Source organism: Podarcis muralis, chromosome 2, assembly GCF_964188315.1.
Source record: "Podarcis muralis chromosome 2, rPodMur119.hap1.1, whole genome shotgun sequence".
NCBI lineage: Eukaryota > Metazoa > Chordata > Lepidosauria > Squamata > Lacertidae > Podarcis > Podarcis muralis.
Window position 1 is genome coordinate 89,898,535 of NC_135656.1, and position 14,852 is coordinate 89,913,386.

At 42.3% G+C, this 14,852-nt stretch overlaps 1 protein-coding gene across 2 annotated transcripts in view; it reads right to left on the bottom strand.

The window, feature by feature from the left end:
• GRM7 (glutamate metabotropic receptor 7) overlaps window positions 1–14,852 on the bottom strand; it is a 391,771-nt gene that overhangs the window by 255,131 nt on the left and 121,788 nt on the right. For both annotated transcript variants that reach the window (XM_077925005.1, XM_077925006.1), the window contains exon 2: window positions 9,457–9,673. In XM_077925005.1, the coding sequence (XP_077781131.1) occupies window positions 9,457–9,673 (217 nt within the window). The remainder of the gene's footprint in view (window positions 1–9,456; window positions 9,674–14,852) is intronic.

The window sequence follows — 14,852 nt, forward strand, 5'->3', positions numbered from 1 at the left end:
GAATTATGGAAATTAAGGGGGGACGACAAAACTCATGTAGGGAACATAAAATGTCTACTAAGTAAAATATGTGTGGACATCAAAGTTGTCTGTCAGATAAGCACAAACACAGAGAAAAGTTTTTCTCCCTCCAAACACTGGAACTCGTGGACAACCAAGGAAGCTGATTGTTGAGTGATCCAGAAAGTACAGCGTATAGTTTAACTATGGAACGCACTCCAAACAGGAGCCAATCATGGCCACTAACTTGGAAGGCTTTAAAAGAGGAGTGGACAGATTCATGAAGGAGGAAAGGACTGTTGGTGGCTACTGTCAGAATGGCTAGGTTGAAGCAGCAATGCTTCTAAGTCCCAGTTGCTGGGAAGCACAGGAGACAAAGCTCTTGTGCTCAGGGTCTGCTTGCTGGTTTCCCACAGGCAGCTGTTTGGCCACTGTAAGAACAGAATGCTGATGCCCTGGCTGATGGGGAAACCCCTGCAACGCTGGGGCTGGAGGGCAGCTGTGCCTGGGGAACCACCAGCCCCCTGGAGCAGCATGTGTGTGTGTGTGTGTGTGTGTGTGTGTGTGTGCGCGCGCATGCACATGCTTTCTGGGGAAAGAGCCCTTCATCTCCTGGCATTGGCTGCCCATGCCACTACAGCAGCTCTGGCAAGTGCCCTGTTCACGAGACGTCCCTCCCCATCATCATCTTCTCTTCTTCCCTTCCAGCCTCTGCAGCCTCTGTGAGGTGGAGTCTGGCTTCACATCAACCACTGGCTGGAATTGAACTTCTGCCTGCCCCACAAAATCCACTGCTTCATTTCCCCAGAAGCCATTGAGAGGAGGCTCTCTGGTAATGTCCATCTTGGGTTGGGGTTTATAATAAAATAATGGTTGGTTTTTTTGTGGCACTTCCTGGCCACAGAGTGCTCCAGGCAGTCTTCTAGATCTGCACTCAAGGGGGGGGGGGGCTCTGGCCTCTGCTGTGAAACTGGAGCAGAGGGAGCAATTGTTGTGATTCCTGCGTTGCCAGGGGTTTGGACTAGATAGCTATTCGTGTCCCTTCCAACTCTACAATTCTATGATCCCGTGATTCTATTAGTCGTTGTTTGCTTAGCCCTCCATAAACTGAGCTTTTTAAAAGAAAAGGAGGTGCATCTTCAGGGAACTGAGAGACTTAGCACAATATTTTCCACAAAGCTAACCCCTCTCTTATCATCACAGGAAGGGAGCTCTTGAGGGCTCTCATTATCAGCAAGTACTGTTAAAATCCAGTTAAAGATTCCCTCTTGATTTCAATGAGAATGTCGCTCAGACTCTGTAATGGTGGTCGAGCCCTCATCAAAATAAGCCCTCTTATTGAGTGCTCCTAGGTCAGAGTCCACCTTTCCCACTGACTCTTTCATTCTTCTGCACAGCATGCACTGTAAGATTACCATAATAGCATTGCTATCCCCTGGAATGCACCTCAAGCATTTGTTGCTTTCAGATTACTACACAAAGCAGGAGGAAATTCAAAAACTACATTGTGAGACGTGTGTGTGTGTGTGTGTGTGTGAGAGAGAGAGAGAGAGAGAGAGAGAGAGAGAGAGAGTATTCACCAGTTGTGGCCCTCAGTGCCCAACAAAGAATTCAAACTTCCAGATCAGGTTTCTGCCCAAGACTTTAATGCTTAAATCAGGCACTATTACAATGTACAGCATGTGTACAAAAGAATACATGGCTAAGACACTGATTCTGCAGCACCTTCCTTTTGAAGGACAGGGCAGTCACAGCACTTAGTGTGGCAAATGGGTGGAGCCCAGTCTAGAGAATGGGCATTACTCCACTTGAGTTGATGTGTGTTTATGTGTGTTTATGCCACAAGTAGCGGACCTTAGGGTCTCGAATTTCAGTGGCACCCAGTGTGAAGCCAAAATTTGCCACCTCCCTCTTGCCTTCCATTCTACATCATAGTTGAGGCACCCCCTGCAGCGCCCCAAACCACTCGTTCTTCCCTGGATTTGCCTCTGATGCCTGTCTGGCATCTCCATTTCCTTGGAGGTAGAAGCAGAGTTGACACCAGCTCAACATCCAATTCACTCTCGTTGGCTGACAGGAGGAGGTTCTGGAGAAGGTTCTTATTAGAGGTGTCCAATGTCACTGGAGCAGAACATTCCTCTGCTATGCTGCATGGTCCCTCACCAGGTTCCAGCTCACCACCGCCCACAGTACCAGCCCTGTCCCTGGACTCTTGGGTTCTGCTGACACTTCCCACCATTATACTGAGACTCTGTCCCAGGTGGTCCAGATGCAGCAATCTGAGTTCCTGCCATTCTTCTCAGAAACAGACCATCTCCCCATGACTCCTCCAAGGGGCTCATGCCAGATACTGAGTACTAGCATCTCCTTCCTTCCTTCCTTCCTCATTGAAAGATGTGATGTGGGAATGAGTCGAGGAGCTCTAGAGAGTGTGGAAATCCATATTATATGGATGAGTGGATGTCTTATGGCACTCTGCATCAATCTCTGGAATTCATGGCCACATTCTCCAGAAGGAAGGGTATGGGAGACCGTCCGTCCTGATGATTCTCCCCTGCACGGAGCAGCCTGTTAACTCCTCAAAGATTTCCTGTAGATATTTTCGGGGCGTTGGGCTGTAGTCATTCTACTATACACACATGTTTCTAATGGAGTCCTAAGTAGCTCTTCCAGTAACACACAGCATGAATTTTCTGTGACTCTTTCCTTCCATCTGCAACCCCTTATAACATATCCCCACAGTGTAACTAGCAGGCCTGACCCACCCATGAGGCCAGGTGAGGAGACTGCCTCAGGTGGCAGGATCCACTTGGGTAGCAGATCCCAATGTCAATCTCTATTCAGGGCAGCCCCATCCAAGTGGCCAGGTGAGGCAACAGACTCAGGAAGCATCTACCAGGGCAGCTGTTCCCAGTGTTGATCTTCCTTCCCCTCTTGCTTCTGATGTAGATCTTCCCTCGCCCCTACTTCCCTGGTGGGGAGGGGGCACCATTTTGGGTTCTGCCTCAAGTGCCCAAATGTTTTGGGCTGGCCCTGGTAACTAGGAATCCCACAGTCTCCAGAAACAGATTTGGGGGGGGGGGGGTGCACAAGGAAGGGAGGGGTGGGAAAGCCCTGTTTTCTGAATGGAACACTATTTGTTTCATAGAAAAGAACCTAGCATCCAAGCCCAAAAGGGAAATAATTATTAGTAGCATAGTACTACTGGTGGTATAACTCCACATAATAAATTACTACTATGTATTACAATGCAGCATTTGTGACAGAAGACACCCTTGAGACTTAAACTTATGCAACATTTATTAAATCAACATTCGCAAAGGGGTAGGGGAAACCTTTAAACCATTGCTAATAATTCTAGTAACAAGGAGCACACCAGAAGTGTGCAATGTGCGCCAGAAGGTCTACTATCAGTCAAAGACACATTAAAACATGCTACGATTAGCCTCCAAAGCAAGTACCCTCATTAACATTTCTCATGAAACTGATAAAACTCATCTGAAAGGGGGGGGGGGAGAATAAATGTTATTGCTACTATTTTTAAATGCACCACCAGCAAAAATCAAATATCTCATTAAATGTTTCTGGCCAGCTTTACCATGCCATCTGAGAAGACAAAATCTGCGATATTGCTTCTCTTATGGGAAGTGGAGAGAAAACTTTGGTGGTGATACTTAGTGGCAGTTTCAGTAGTGTCAACTTAAAATGTAATTAAGAGGATGCTGTATTAATGAGAATGCTCCTCAGCTAATATGGCAATACATAAAAAGCACTAATATGAATGACTAGAGATCTCAGCAATTAAGAGGGTAAAATATACTTTGCAAACTGCATTTGAAAGTGTACATAAAACGATTCTGTCATTAACATTTCATACTCTGCTATGCAGTATATTTAACCCATGAGAGAAATGAAGTACAGTCCATTAGAAAGTACTCAAGCAGGACGGGGGGAAATCACTCAATATAGAGAAAACTTAGGATGCATAAATTATGCCTCTCGTTAAGAGAGGTTTAGCCTGTCTACCAAACTTCCACCTCCTGTCTCATTTATGATGATTTTCAGCTTTTAAACCCAATGGCTCCCTCTGTGGAGATATTTATTTTAAAGGCGTTACCCAAGGGATCTCTTCATTATGTATGTTCCTTTAGCACATGATGGATGGGTGGATTTGGTGTGATGAGACTGCATCTCTCCCTGCTCCCCCCCACTACTGTTTCTGCTCAGCCTTTAATTTGGTATGACTTTGCATGTCAATTCAATATAATTAGCCAAGGCTGAGAGGAGTCCAAGACTACAGCCATTCTCTAGGTACATGTAGAAGAAGCTAACTCCTGGGGCGTTCTGAGCAAAGCAGCTTGAAAGCCTGACACGGATTAATAAGTAAAACTGTTTTGTGAGGGGCTTTCATCCAAACGTTATGGAATTGAGCAGAGTTATATCAACTGGTGCCCTTATCATCAGTTAGAAATTAGGTGCGTCCCAAACATGCCACCCTTCATTATGCTGCTCAAATTGCTTTCAAAGGGACATGCAGTTGGACCAGCATAAGGGAAACTGGGGATTCTTGGCAAGGGGTTCTTCAGAGCTCTAATGTTCGAAGTAATTGTTATTTTATATGCAGTTAGATTGGTAAAACTGAATAATTCTCCCTTATTTATTGCAACTCTCCTTGCAGGTCTCCATAGAAATATGCAGCTTTAGTCTAGGGTTCCGATGGGGCTGTAATAAGAAACTGCAAATGAGAACAATGTCAGTATTTGCCCATCCTAACTCTCAGGGCAAGTACTGGAACCTCATGTGAGTTCATGGATCATGGGTTTGAACCACATGTTGGGCAAAAGAATTCCTGCATTGCAGAGGGTTGGACCAGATAACCCGCGTGGTCCCTTCCAACTCAACAGTTTTAAGACTCTATGATTAGAATACATGTTGCCATTTAAAGAGGGAAGGGGACTTCTGGTTACCTGATCCTTCAACAGTTAAAAGTTTTACTGGGGATTTTGGGTAGTGCTGGGGCAACCTGCATGCACAAATAGCTGCTGTGCCACTGAGCTGAGGGGCTCTTTCTCCTTGTAATCTTATGTAAATTTGCCCCAAAGTAAGTCTCACTAAGTTAAAAGAAATTCACTTTTAATGGTCTTATCCTTATTGCTATTGCAGTCTGATCCTTAACTGAACATTCCTTCCCTAATACACACACATCCTTTTAACCTTTTCGTCAGCAATTAATCCCACTAATTACTAATTAAGAAAACCAATTCATCAAAGATATGATGTTTAAGATTTGTGGCCAGTAGCAGCATCAGTAAATCCAAATTATCTGTTAACATTTTAATCATTGGGGGTTGGGGGCTAAAAAAAAAAACCCCAAACAAACCACACAGACTGCAGAATGCAATTCAGATCTTCATCCACTGTCACAAAGACAAATCTAAACTAACTTGAAGTGCCCATAATAAAAGTCACTTTAAGAAGAATTATGAACTCCAAAAGGACAAGTCGCTGTCCTCCGATTCTGCTAGTGTGTCTAAAAAATTACAGAAAGAATAATGTTCTCTAGTTACTGTTGCAAGCCTTGAGAATTTAGCACTTTGGCAGCCACTCTGGGAAATAACCCAGAATAACAGGTAATTTGGCACAGATTTGAGGGTGATGATAATAAACATTTTATCACTTATGAGAAGACTTCTTGTACATCAATGAAAGCCGAGCATCAGAAAGAATTAGATGCCAGCCAGCATCTCCTATGTATTCCAGCAAATCACTTTTGAACTGTGCCAGTTTTGATGCAAGACATGCATCATCATATGGCGTGTCCAGCATCATATTAATAACACTTAGTATTTATATTCGTTCCACACAATGTATGGTTGCCATATTTCAAAAAGTGAAAATCTGGGCACAAATTGCCCCAAAATCAACATTTCCAATATGGGCTGCCATATGCCCAGGTTTTCCAGGACATTTTTAACCTACTTTGGGAGAGCATTCAAAGGTATAGGGCAGGTTTCCTCAACCTCAGTCCTCCAGATGTTTTGAGACTACAATTCCCATCATCCCTGACCACTGGTCCTGCTAGCTAGGGATCATGGGAGTTGTAGGCCAAAAACATCTGGAGGGCCAAGGTTCAGGAAGCCTGGTGTAGGGAGAGTATGTTTTGCCTGTTTGTGATTTTGGCTTTATGTGCTATCCCTGCTCCTTCAAACACACCTGCATTGAAATAGTTTTAAATTGTTCAATTCATTGTTGTTTTCTGCCCTGGGTGTCCAGGGGTGGGGAGCAGGGAACATAAATTTAACTAATAAATAGTTAAATAAATAAGTTCATCAGTTCCTGCAGTATTAAATCCCAAACATTCCCCCCTTAATGCAACATAAATATGCGTCCAAACCAGGAAAATGCATGTAAATACCAGCAGTTTCTGAAACATCAACATATTGTATCTTGCTTCTAAAGAGATCTTTTTGAAAGTGCAGCTTCCCCACCACTGCCATTTTTACATGGATTATGCTCAAGAATAAGATGCTTTAAATTACCCAATGACAGCTTTGAGTGTCTTTAATCAGACAGATGCTCTTTGACGTATGGATAATGCAGGAAATCTGCAAAGATGCAGTTGTTGCTGCCACCACTGAACTAGTTAATTAATCCAGCGATAAACACAAACTTCATGTGGCTGCTTGAGATCATGGAAAATTTATTCCATGACCTATTTTAGATGGAAATCTCATTGGAGGTTGAGAATATCTCATAGGAGGGCAAATCTATCTGAAATCCATGAGAAACATTTTAGATTTTGATGCAGTTTCATGTATTTGTTTAGTCTACTTAGTTTATTTTACCTAAAAACTCGATGTGTTAGATTAATAGTTCACCTAGCTCAGTGGTATCCAACACTAAGTCAAAGAACCAGTAGCTTTGCAGCATTGGAGACAGGCAGGTGTGACTTTTTGCCACAACCCATGAAAATCAGCTTGCATACCAAGTGACTGGGAAATGGCCAATGTAAGAACAATTTCAGATAGTCTTTCCTGCCTAGGAATGCCTTGAAAATCCCACTGCCTATGATAAAGCCTGTTGATAACAGCAGCCAAACCAAGTTTTCCAGAACAATACTCAGCACGTATTTTGGCCAAATGGCCCATCCAAAAGCAGAGTGGCAAGGAAAAAGGATGGCTTTTTACGTTTTAGTCTAGCACTTCAACTCTCCCTCTGATGCAGTCAGCACACTCTGTCCAGGTTAGCAATGGAAACTCCAAACCATTGACAGGGAACTGTGCCCGCCTATGGCATTCAACACCCCCCTTCCTAAACTCTGTATTACTATTTCTTAGAATTTTAGTTTTGTAAACTACCCGGAAATCATAATTGGTAAAGAGGGTGATATATAAAGTTCAAATGAATGAATGAATGAATAAGAAAATTGGAGAACCCAACACATTATTTGTGTTGCCATCATCTTAAATATTCCACCTTTCCTTCCCGTTATACATCACATTAGAAGAACTGTGTTAAAAAGTGGGGGAGGAGGCTAATTCACGAACTAAATTACAGCAAGGGCATTCAGCCAACCCATGAAAATCGCCTTGTATACAAGATGACTGGAAAATAGCCAATATGAGAACAATGTCAGAAATTTAAAAAGGAAAAAAAATCTGAGGGAAGTGAGCATGTATTAAGTGACCACAGGAGTATCCTGGCAGAAATGTGCATGCTGTAATGGGGCAGGGTGAAAATGAGGTCAGGGAGGTGCTGGATTAGCCCTAACTCTGACCTCACCCCTGCCCTGCCCCACCCCACAAAATACTTCTGAGTTACAGCATATCAGTATTCTTACCCTCATTCCTTTGTCTGCAAAAGGAATACCATACTTCTGAATCATAACTGTGTAGTCTCACTTTCTGTATTGATTGCAAGCATTGATTGCAAGTGATCTATATTGATTGCAAGTATTTTAAGGTAATGTAACAAAAACTGAACAATGTATTCAAGGTGTAGTGTGACCATCACTTTACACGTGGGCATACTATTTCTGCAAGTATTCACATTTCTGTAACTAGAACATGGAGTTATATATTTGGGGTGGCAGCATTTATACATCTCTCCTGATGAAAAAGTAAAATCCAGATACTTTAATCCAACTGGCTCATTTAGTCTCCTCGAGTCCTTAAGTCTATCCTGAACAGAGGCAGCAAAATCCTTTCACCGGGGTACACTTTCCTCCGTAACAACCTGTTTCTTAAATCCACCAAATGTTTCAGCTTATCTGAGCTAGCAGAAGACTAGCTTTCATTTTCTTACCATCTGGAGTGTTCTGTTTTGAGATGATGTATTTCGCTATGGCAAAGCAGGTTCCGTGCATGACTCTCAAGTTGTGCTGCAGAGAACCCTGGGATTCTTTGGCAATGTATCAAGATTCTCAGTGAGGAGATCAGTAGCAGCAGATAAACTCACATGGAAAACGGCTTGTACTCAAGGCAGTGATGGAGCCCATAAGCAGTACTAGGTGATGGGGTGGGGCTGCAGCATGTCACTGCGACATACCAGGGTGGAGAGTGTTGAGGCAGCAGTGAGGTCACTATGATGAAAACACACCAGCAGAACCAAGCCAGTGTTCCCACAGGTGCATTTGCTGACCTTGCTGACACCTTACCTCCTTCCCTCTCTGTATGCAACAGCAATGTGGGCAACTGGATTTCAGACATCTACTGCCAAAACCTATGGATGGGCATCCTAAAATGTGGCCATGAATCTTCCACAACATACTAGTATTTCAATAAAAGACATGTGCAGGGGTTCCACAGCAGACTCGTCATTGTGGAAAAGGTTCCCAAGAGGTATGTTTGAAAACCACTGATTTATCTCAAATAGTGTGGGAATATCTTCAAATGTAAGTGGGGAGCCTTTGAACATATATCAATAGACTGGACTTCTCTAGGCTTCCAAGGCCATTGCATTAAAACAGGTTTGGTGTCTCTTCGGAGCTAATAACCTTTGATCCCTCAAGCTGAGACTTCCTCACATTGTCCCATCTGATTTAAAAAAAAATGTGTAAAACTATTGAAAGACATAGAAGAATTGTCTGACATAAAGTTTATATGTAAGAAATTGCTTGGTTTAAAAGCACTCTTGGCTGTGAAGAGATAAGGACTCAATATGCTAAAACATTGCTTTGTACTATCTCACCATAGCACGTGATTTTAACAGTGGGAGCACCAGAAACTTGATACAATTTCACTGTTATATCTTTCTCCAACAGAGCATTAATGCCATTTAGCTCTCAGGCTCATAAGTGCTTTGTTCCTGAAAACCTCTATGTAAGTTGAGAAGAGAGAAATGAAGAAACCATAGGAATGGAATTGTGAAGGTATGAATAATGTTAAAGGATAAAGCTTCATTCAATATAGTATTTAAAATAAGTTCCCATTTTGTGCAGCGTGCTTCTTCACCTACCTGACTCTCTGGAAATTTGTATAAAAGATTCCATGCCTTTTTCTCCATAACTTCCTTCAGAAGCCAATGTGGAGACATAATTCCACCCCAAAGCTCTCACGATGTCCACCATCGCCTGCGCTTGGAAGGAATCTGGAGGTACCACCCGTGAGAAGAAATCATAGCGCCTGTCGTCACTTAGCTCTGGTGCAGTTGAAGCATAACTGATTTGGGGTATCTGTAGGGAATAGAACAATTATTTGGAGTTATAAATTGATAAACTCAACACACGCACAACAATTAGCTTGAGCTATAACACAATTAGTCTTCCCAGTGCCCATCTGTTACTTTCTATCTCCGTCAGTGCCTAAGTGAAAGTCAATGAAGCCATCTTTCAAATGATTTTCATTATGTGAATACTAATAGGCCAATTAAACTATTATCAGTTTTGTCCCCAAAAAACTTCCATGAACCTCTTTGATGAAGGATAAGTTAGCATGCTTTGAGATAAGCCCTGGGTAAGCTTGCCCCCCCCCCATGAACTTTATGATGCGTGATTTGTCAACAATATTTCACCATCTTTAGGGTTCTTGAGTATTTGCCTGTTTACACTTAGCTCTGCTAGTCTGAATACTGCCTACTAGAACCTTAGTTCCCACCAATTTGTGATCATCTCTGTTACTTTGGCTCTCATCAATCTCAGTCATAACCATTGCCAATTTATGAGAAAATCCAGTCAACCAGCCATTAAAAACATAAGAGCTTGCTGGATCAGGCTAAGCCTATCTAATCCAGCATCCTGTTCTCACAAAACTGGCAAGTAGGACCTGAGTGTAAGATCCACTGGAATCTCAAGTACGAAGCCCTCCCTAAAATTCAGGGATTAGGTGCATCAGCTGTTCCACGGGACATAATGGAGCAGTGCAGAGCACTGGAAATCCAATTCCCAATCAGCAAAATTCCTAGTCAGACCACCTCTGCCTTCTGAAATTTCACCAGGGCTGCCTATGTATATTCTGATTTACCGGTAACTATTCAGACACAAGGCCTTGATTTGTGTCTCCTTTTAAGAAAAGCATAGGCAGGATTCACCTAACCAGCCCCACCAATGGAAACCCCACATAATGACTTCCACTTGCATAACTGAGCTTTTCTTTATCTCCTTCTCTCATGCCTCTTGATTTTGGTTTGGGGGAGGCATTGGAAGAACCCCCAAAACAGGGCATGGGAGGGGGAGGAGGAGGAGTAAGATCATAGCATCCGGCAAGGTGAAATGCTTGCAAAGACAAAATGATTGGAAGAGTGCAGGGTTAAATAGCACCCATTAATACTAAATTTCATTCTTGTATGTGCAATCATGGCCATACTCAAAACCATACAGCACTCCCAAATCCCATTGATGATGATATGTAACCATTTGACAACATATTTCTGTTGGAAGCGTTACACTGTTCAATGACATATCTGTTTGGTTTAACAGGGCTGACCCTGCCTTATTTAATCATTATTTTCCGTAAGTTCACCAAACAGAAAGAACCTGCTGCACCAGCCTCTCCTTTCTATTGTAAATTATTCACCAAAGAAGTGCTCAAACTTTCAGGCAAGGTTATAGAAGCATTTCTTACATTTTAAAGAGAAATCTATCCCTCATTACCTTTCCTATCCTTACTTGCCTTTCTGCTAGGATTGCATTTTTTAAAGAATTTGTTGCTCATTTTAAACAGGTCCCTGTCAAGTCAGTAAGTGTCTCAAGCAGGGAACTGAAATTTTTAAGGAGCTTGATTACCCTGAGCATACCTTCTTGCAAGAATTTGAGGAGTGCTATCTTCAACACAGAGATTTACCATCACAGTTTCAAAATAAAAAGGTAGACTTACTACCACATATTTGATAACACTTATCTGATGGACTATAACAACTATAACAACACACAGGGCATTAAAGAAAGGAATGGGCTCCTTTGACAGGCCCCCTGGTTTTGACATGTCCCTACCATCTTGCCTACCATGCAAGATGGGGTGGAGTGGGGTGTCAACAGTTAGCAATAATAAAAAAAAGTATGTGTTCATAAGCAGTCATTGTTTGTAAACCATCCTGGGACCTTATGGTAAGGGGTGGGTAAGGAATCTAATGGGTGAGAAATCTAAAAAGGAATTAAATAAAGCCCTGGCTTCTTGAAATTCTTTGTTTCCTTTTTAAATGAGTGAGCTGCCAAATGATACACAGGGCTTTAAATCTGATTGTGTGTGTGTTTAACTCTTGAGACACATAATCCAGATGTTAGCTTCATTCCACATTTTCTCATATATATACAGTGGTACCTCGGGTTACAGACGCTTCAGGTTACAGACTCTGCTAACCCAGAAATAGTACCTTGGGTTAAGAACTTTGCTTCAGGATGAGAACAGAAATTATGTGGCGGCAGCGGGAGGCCCCATTAGCTAAAGTGGTGTCTCAGGTTAAGAACCGTTTCAGGTTAAGAACGGACCTCTGGAACGAATTAAGTTCTTAACCCGAGGTCCCCCCCCCCTCTCTCTCTCTCTCTCTGTGTGTGTGTGTGTGTGTGTGTGTGTGTGTGTGTGTGTGTATATATATATATATATATATATATATATATATATATATATATGCTTTCGTAGATTTTCACGGGTACAGGAATGCAGGTTTTGGTGTCCTCGGGTGTCTTCCCGTGTAAAAGTTGGGGTGTCTAGGCGACGTTTCGACGAGGTCTCACTCGTCATCTTCAGGCTGGTGCTTTCGGCTTCTTGTTACTGGAACAGAGCTGTTCCAGTAACAAGAAGCCGAAAGCACCAGCCTGAAGATGACGAGTGAGACCTCGTCGAAACGTCGCCTAGACACCCCAACTTTTACACGGGAAGACACCCGAGGACACCAAAACCTGCATATATATATATATATATATATATTGCATATAAACTTTGTGTGGCGTGAGGAATTTTGTACAGATTGTTTTCCCCTTTCTTTTCTTTTTTGCAGTGTCACCAATTTGGTCCAATATTTCCTGCAAGCCCTGCAATAAACTTTGTGAGCTATGCTGAAGTCCTCTTTCCATCATATCTACTCCCTGAAGGATCATCACTGCAATTCACAGCACAAAGTTACCATCTCATATGTATGAAACAAACAACATCTGCTCAAGTCAGCTAAAAGAAAAGAAAAAGCTCAATATACCACTTCTTGAGTCAAAAAGTTCAATTCTAGAGCAATCAAGTCACAGATGAATAGGAAGCTGAAAGGTGTCTTCAAGAGAGAGATGCTTGTCAGTAAACAAAGCAGCCAAGAAACTGCAATCATACGGGAACCATAAATTTAGGAAGCCTAGACTCAAAACTCAAGCTAGTGAACTACTATGAATTGTGAATGCTCAGCTGTCAAGGGCCTTTTCTGGTAGGGATGAGAAGTGGAGTGTGCAACACAAACATATGTCATTGACAAGATATTGGGAACTCAAAATCATCCACAATTTCCTGAGAGAAAACAGCAGTCTCTCGGCATCATTGGTATTTATGAACATATTTTTCATTCCCTCTAATGCAGAATTTAGGTAGGCAGATGCTGATCAACCTGGGAGGTAAAACAGGGACACCGAGGAACAATAAAAGGTATACAGAAATACTTATCTGTAAAATTAGGTCCTAATCCCTCTCCCCAAAATGCTACTTGGTGATTACTCCACATGCTTTGCATAAGGCCCCCAGCACACAGTGGACTGAACTCAAAACGCTGGCTTGTGTTTGTTTTCCTCTGCAGATGGTTGAAATCGTGCAAGTCAAATGTGTGTAAATGAGGGATTACTGTATACAGTATATAATATAGCACATTGGGATACCTCATGGGAAGCTGTTCATATACGAACTAAATAAAACAACAACCAAAAGCCTGAGTATTGGCCAGCCAAAGAGGGGTGGCTAACTCTTTCTGAAATACAAAAAATATCAAAGAGACAGCTTTTAGTGGGGTGGATACTTAGGCATCACTAAAGAGAGTAAATGCATTAACAAAAGAGACAACAAAAGTTCCTAATGCATGCTCTGCTGCTATAAAAATGTCAGTATTAGAATTCAGGGTTGGAGCCCTGCGATTCTTTCTTTCCTGTTTTTGATCCTGCGACGCTCCGGTGTTTAAAGCACCGCACCCTGCTGCCATGGGAATGGCAGGGATGTCAACAAATTCAGCATTACCATGGCTTTGCTGCAGGATTAAAAGTAGAAAGAGAAGAGAGGCTGACAAGGAGATGGAATTTGTTTAAGCACACAAAAAAAGCATCTTGGCTAATTCACAGTTTAAAAAATGACTGGGAAGCCATGAACGATAAATCCATTATATAAGCACCGTCGGATTGATATGTAATAGAGACCCAGCATGAGCATTCAATCTTAAAACTGCAGGGTGTCACCTCAACAGTCCTCAGTGATTCTCACCACAAACTCTTCTTCTAAACAAAGATCATGTGAGACACGTTTACAACCTGAGTGTGCATTATTCTTCTCTTTGCAGAGGGGCAGCTCTCTCAAACTCTCATATTGTAATTTTTGGCGGGGAGGGGTAATGGTTGCCTTATTTTGACCCTGTTTTGCAAAGTTTGTGGGGACAAAATGAACCACAGTTAACTCGACATTTGGCAGTTCCGCTTTCCTGTTCCTTTCTGTCATGGTAAATTGGACCCCGATAGCTTAGTAAATTAAACATATTCCTAGGAAATTGAATAGGAGTGACCCATGATTGTTGAGTACTACACAGAGCACAAAGGGTTCAGGTTTGCTAAATTTGTTTTTCAAAATAAAAATTAAAAAAATTGTCCAGTAGCACCTTACAGGCCAACTAATATTTGTTTTCCAAATATATGAAATAGCTGCTACGTTTCACAGCAGCCCCATTGGAATAGAGAGTTAAACTGGCCAATTTTACGTACTCCTGATCTGGATTGGAAGTTTGCCCCCAATAGTCCTGTTTGCACGGAACAGAGCCTTTGGGGGGCAAATAGAAGCTGAGTAGGAGGGAAATGATTTTCAGGAGGAAACTGGCACAGTTCCCGATCTGGATTAGAAACACATTCTTGATCGGGGGCCCTGCAGCTATTTTTTCTTCAGAATGAGAGCAGCCAATTTAAGCACACTTTTTAAAGCAAGTGTGAATAATGTTAATGTGCAGATTGGCCTCTAGCTTCAGTGGAGCATATTTTGCCTATCTCAAGGTGCTGCAGCGATTGCTGCCATGCTTCTGGGCTCAATTCAACTGCAGGTTTTTAACCTTTAAAGTCACAAATGTCCTGGTTCTTTAGGGTATCTCAAGAAGGACTTTGTCCTTGAGCCTTATAGTCTTGCTGAGGAAGTTCGGTTTATGTAGCCTGGTTGATATGGATTAAATGGACAATTCCGTCCCAAATATAAGGTTTG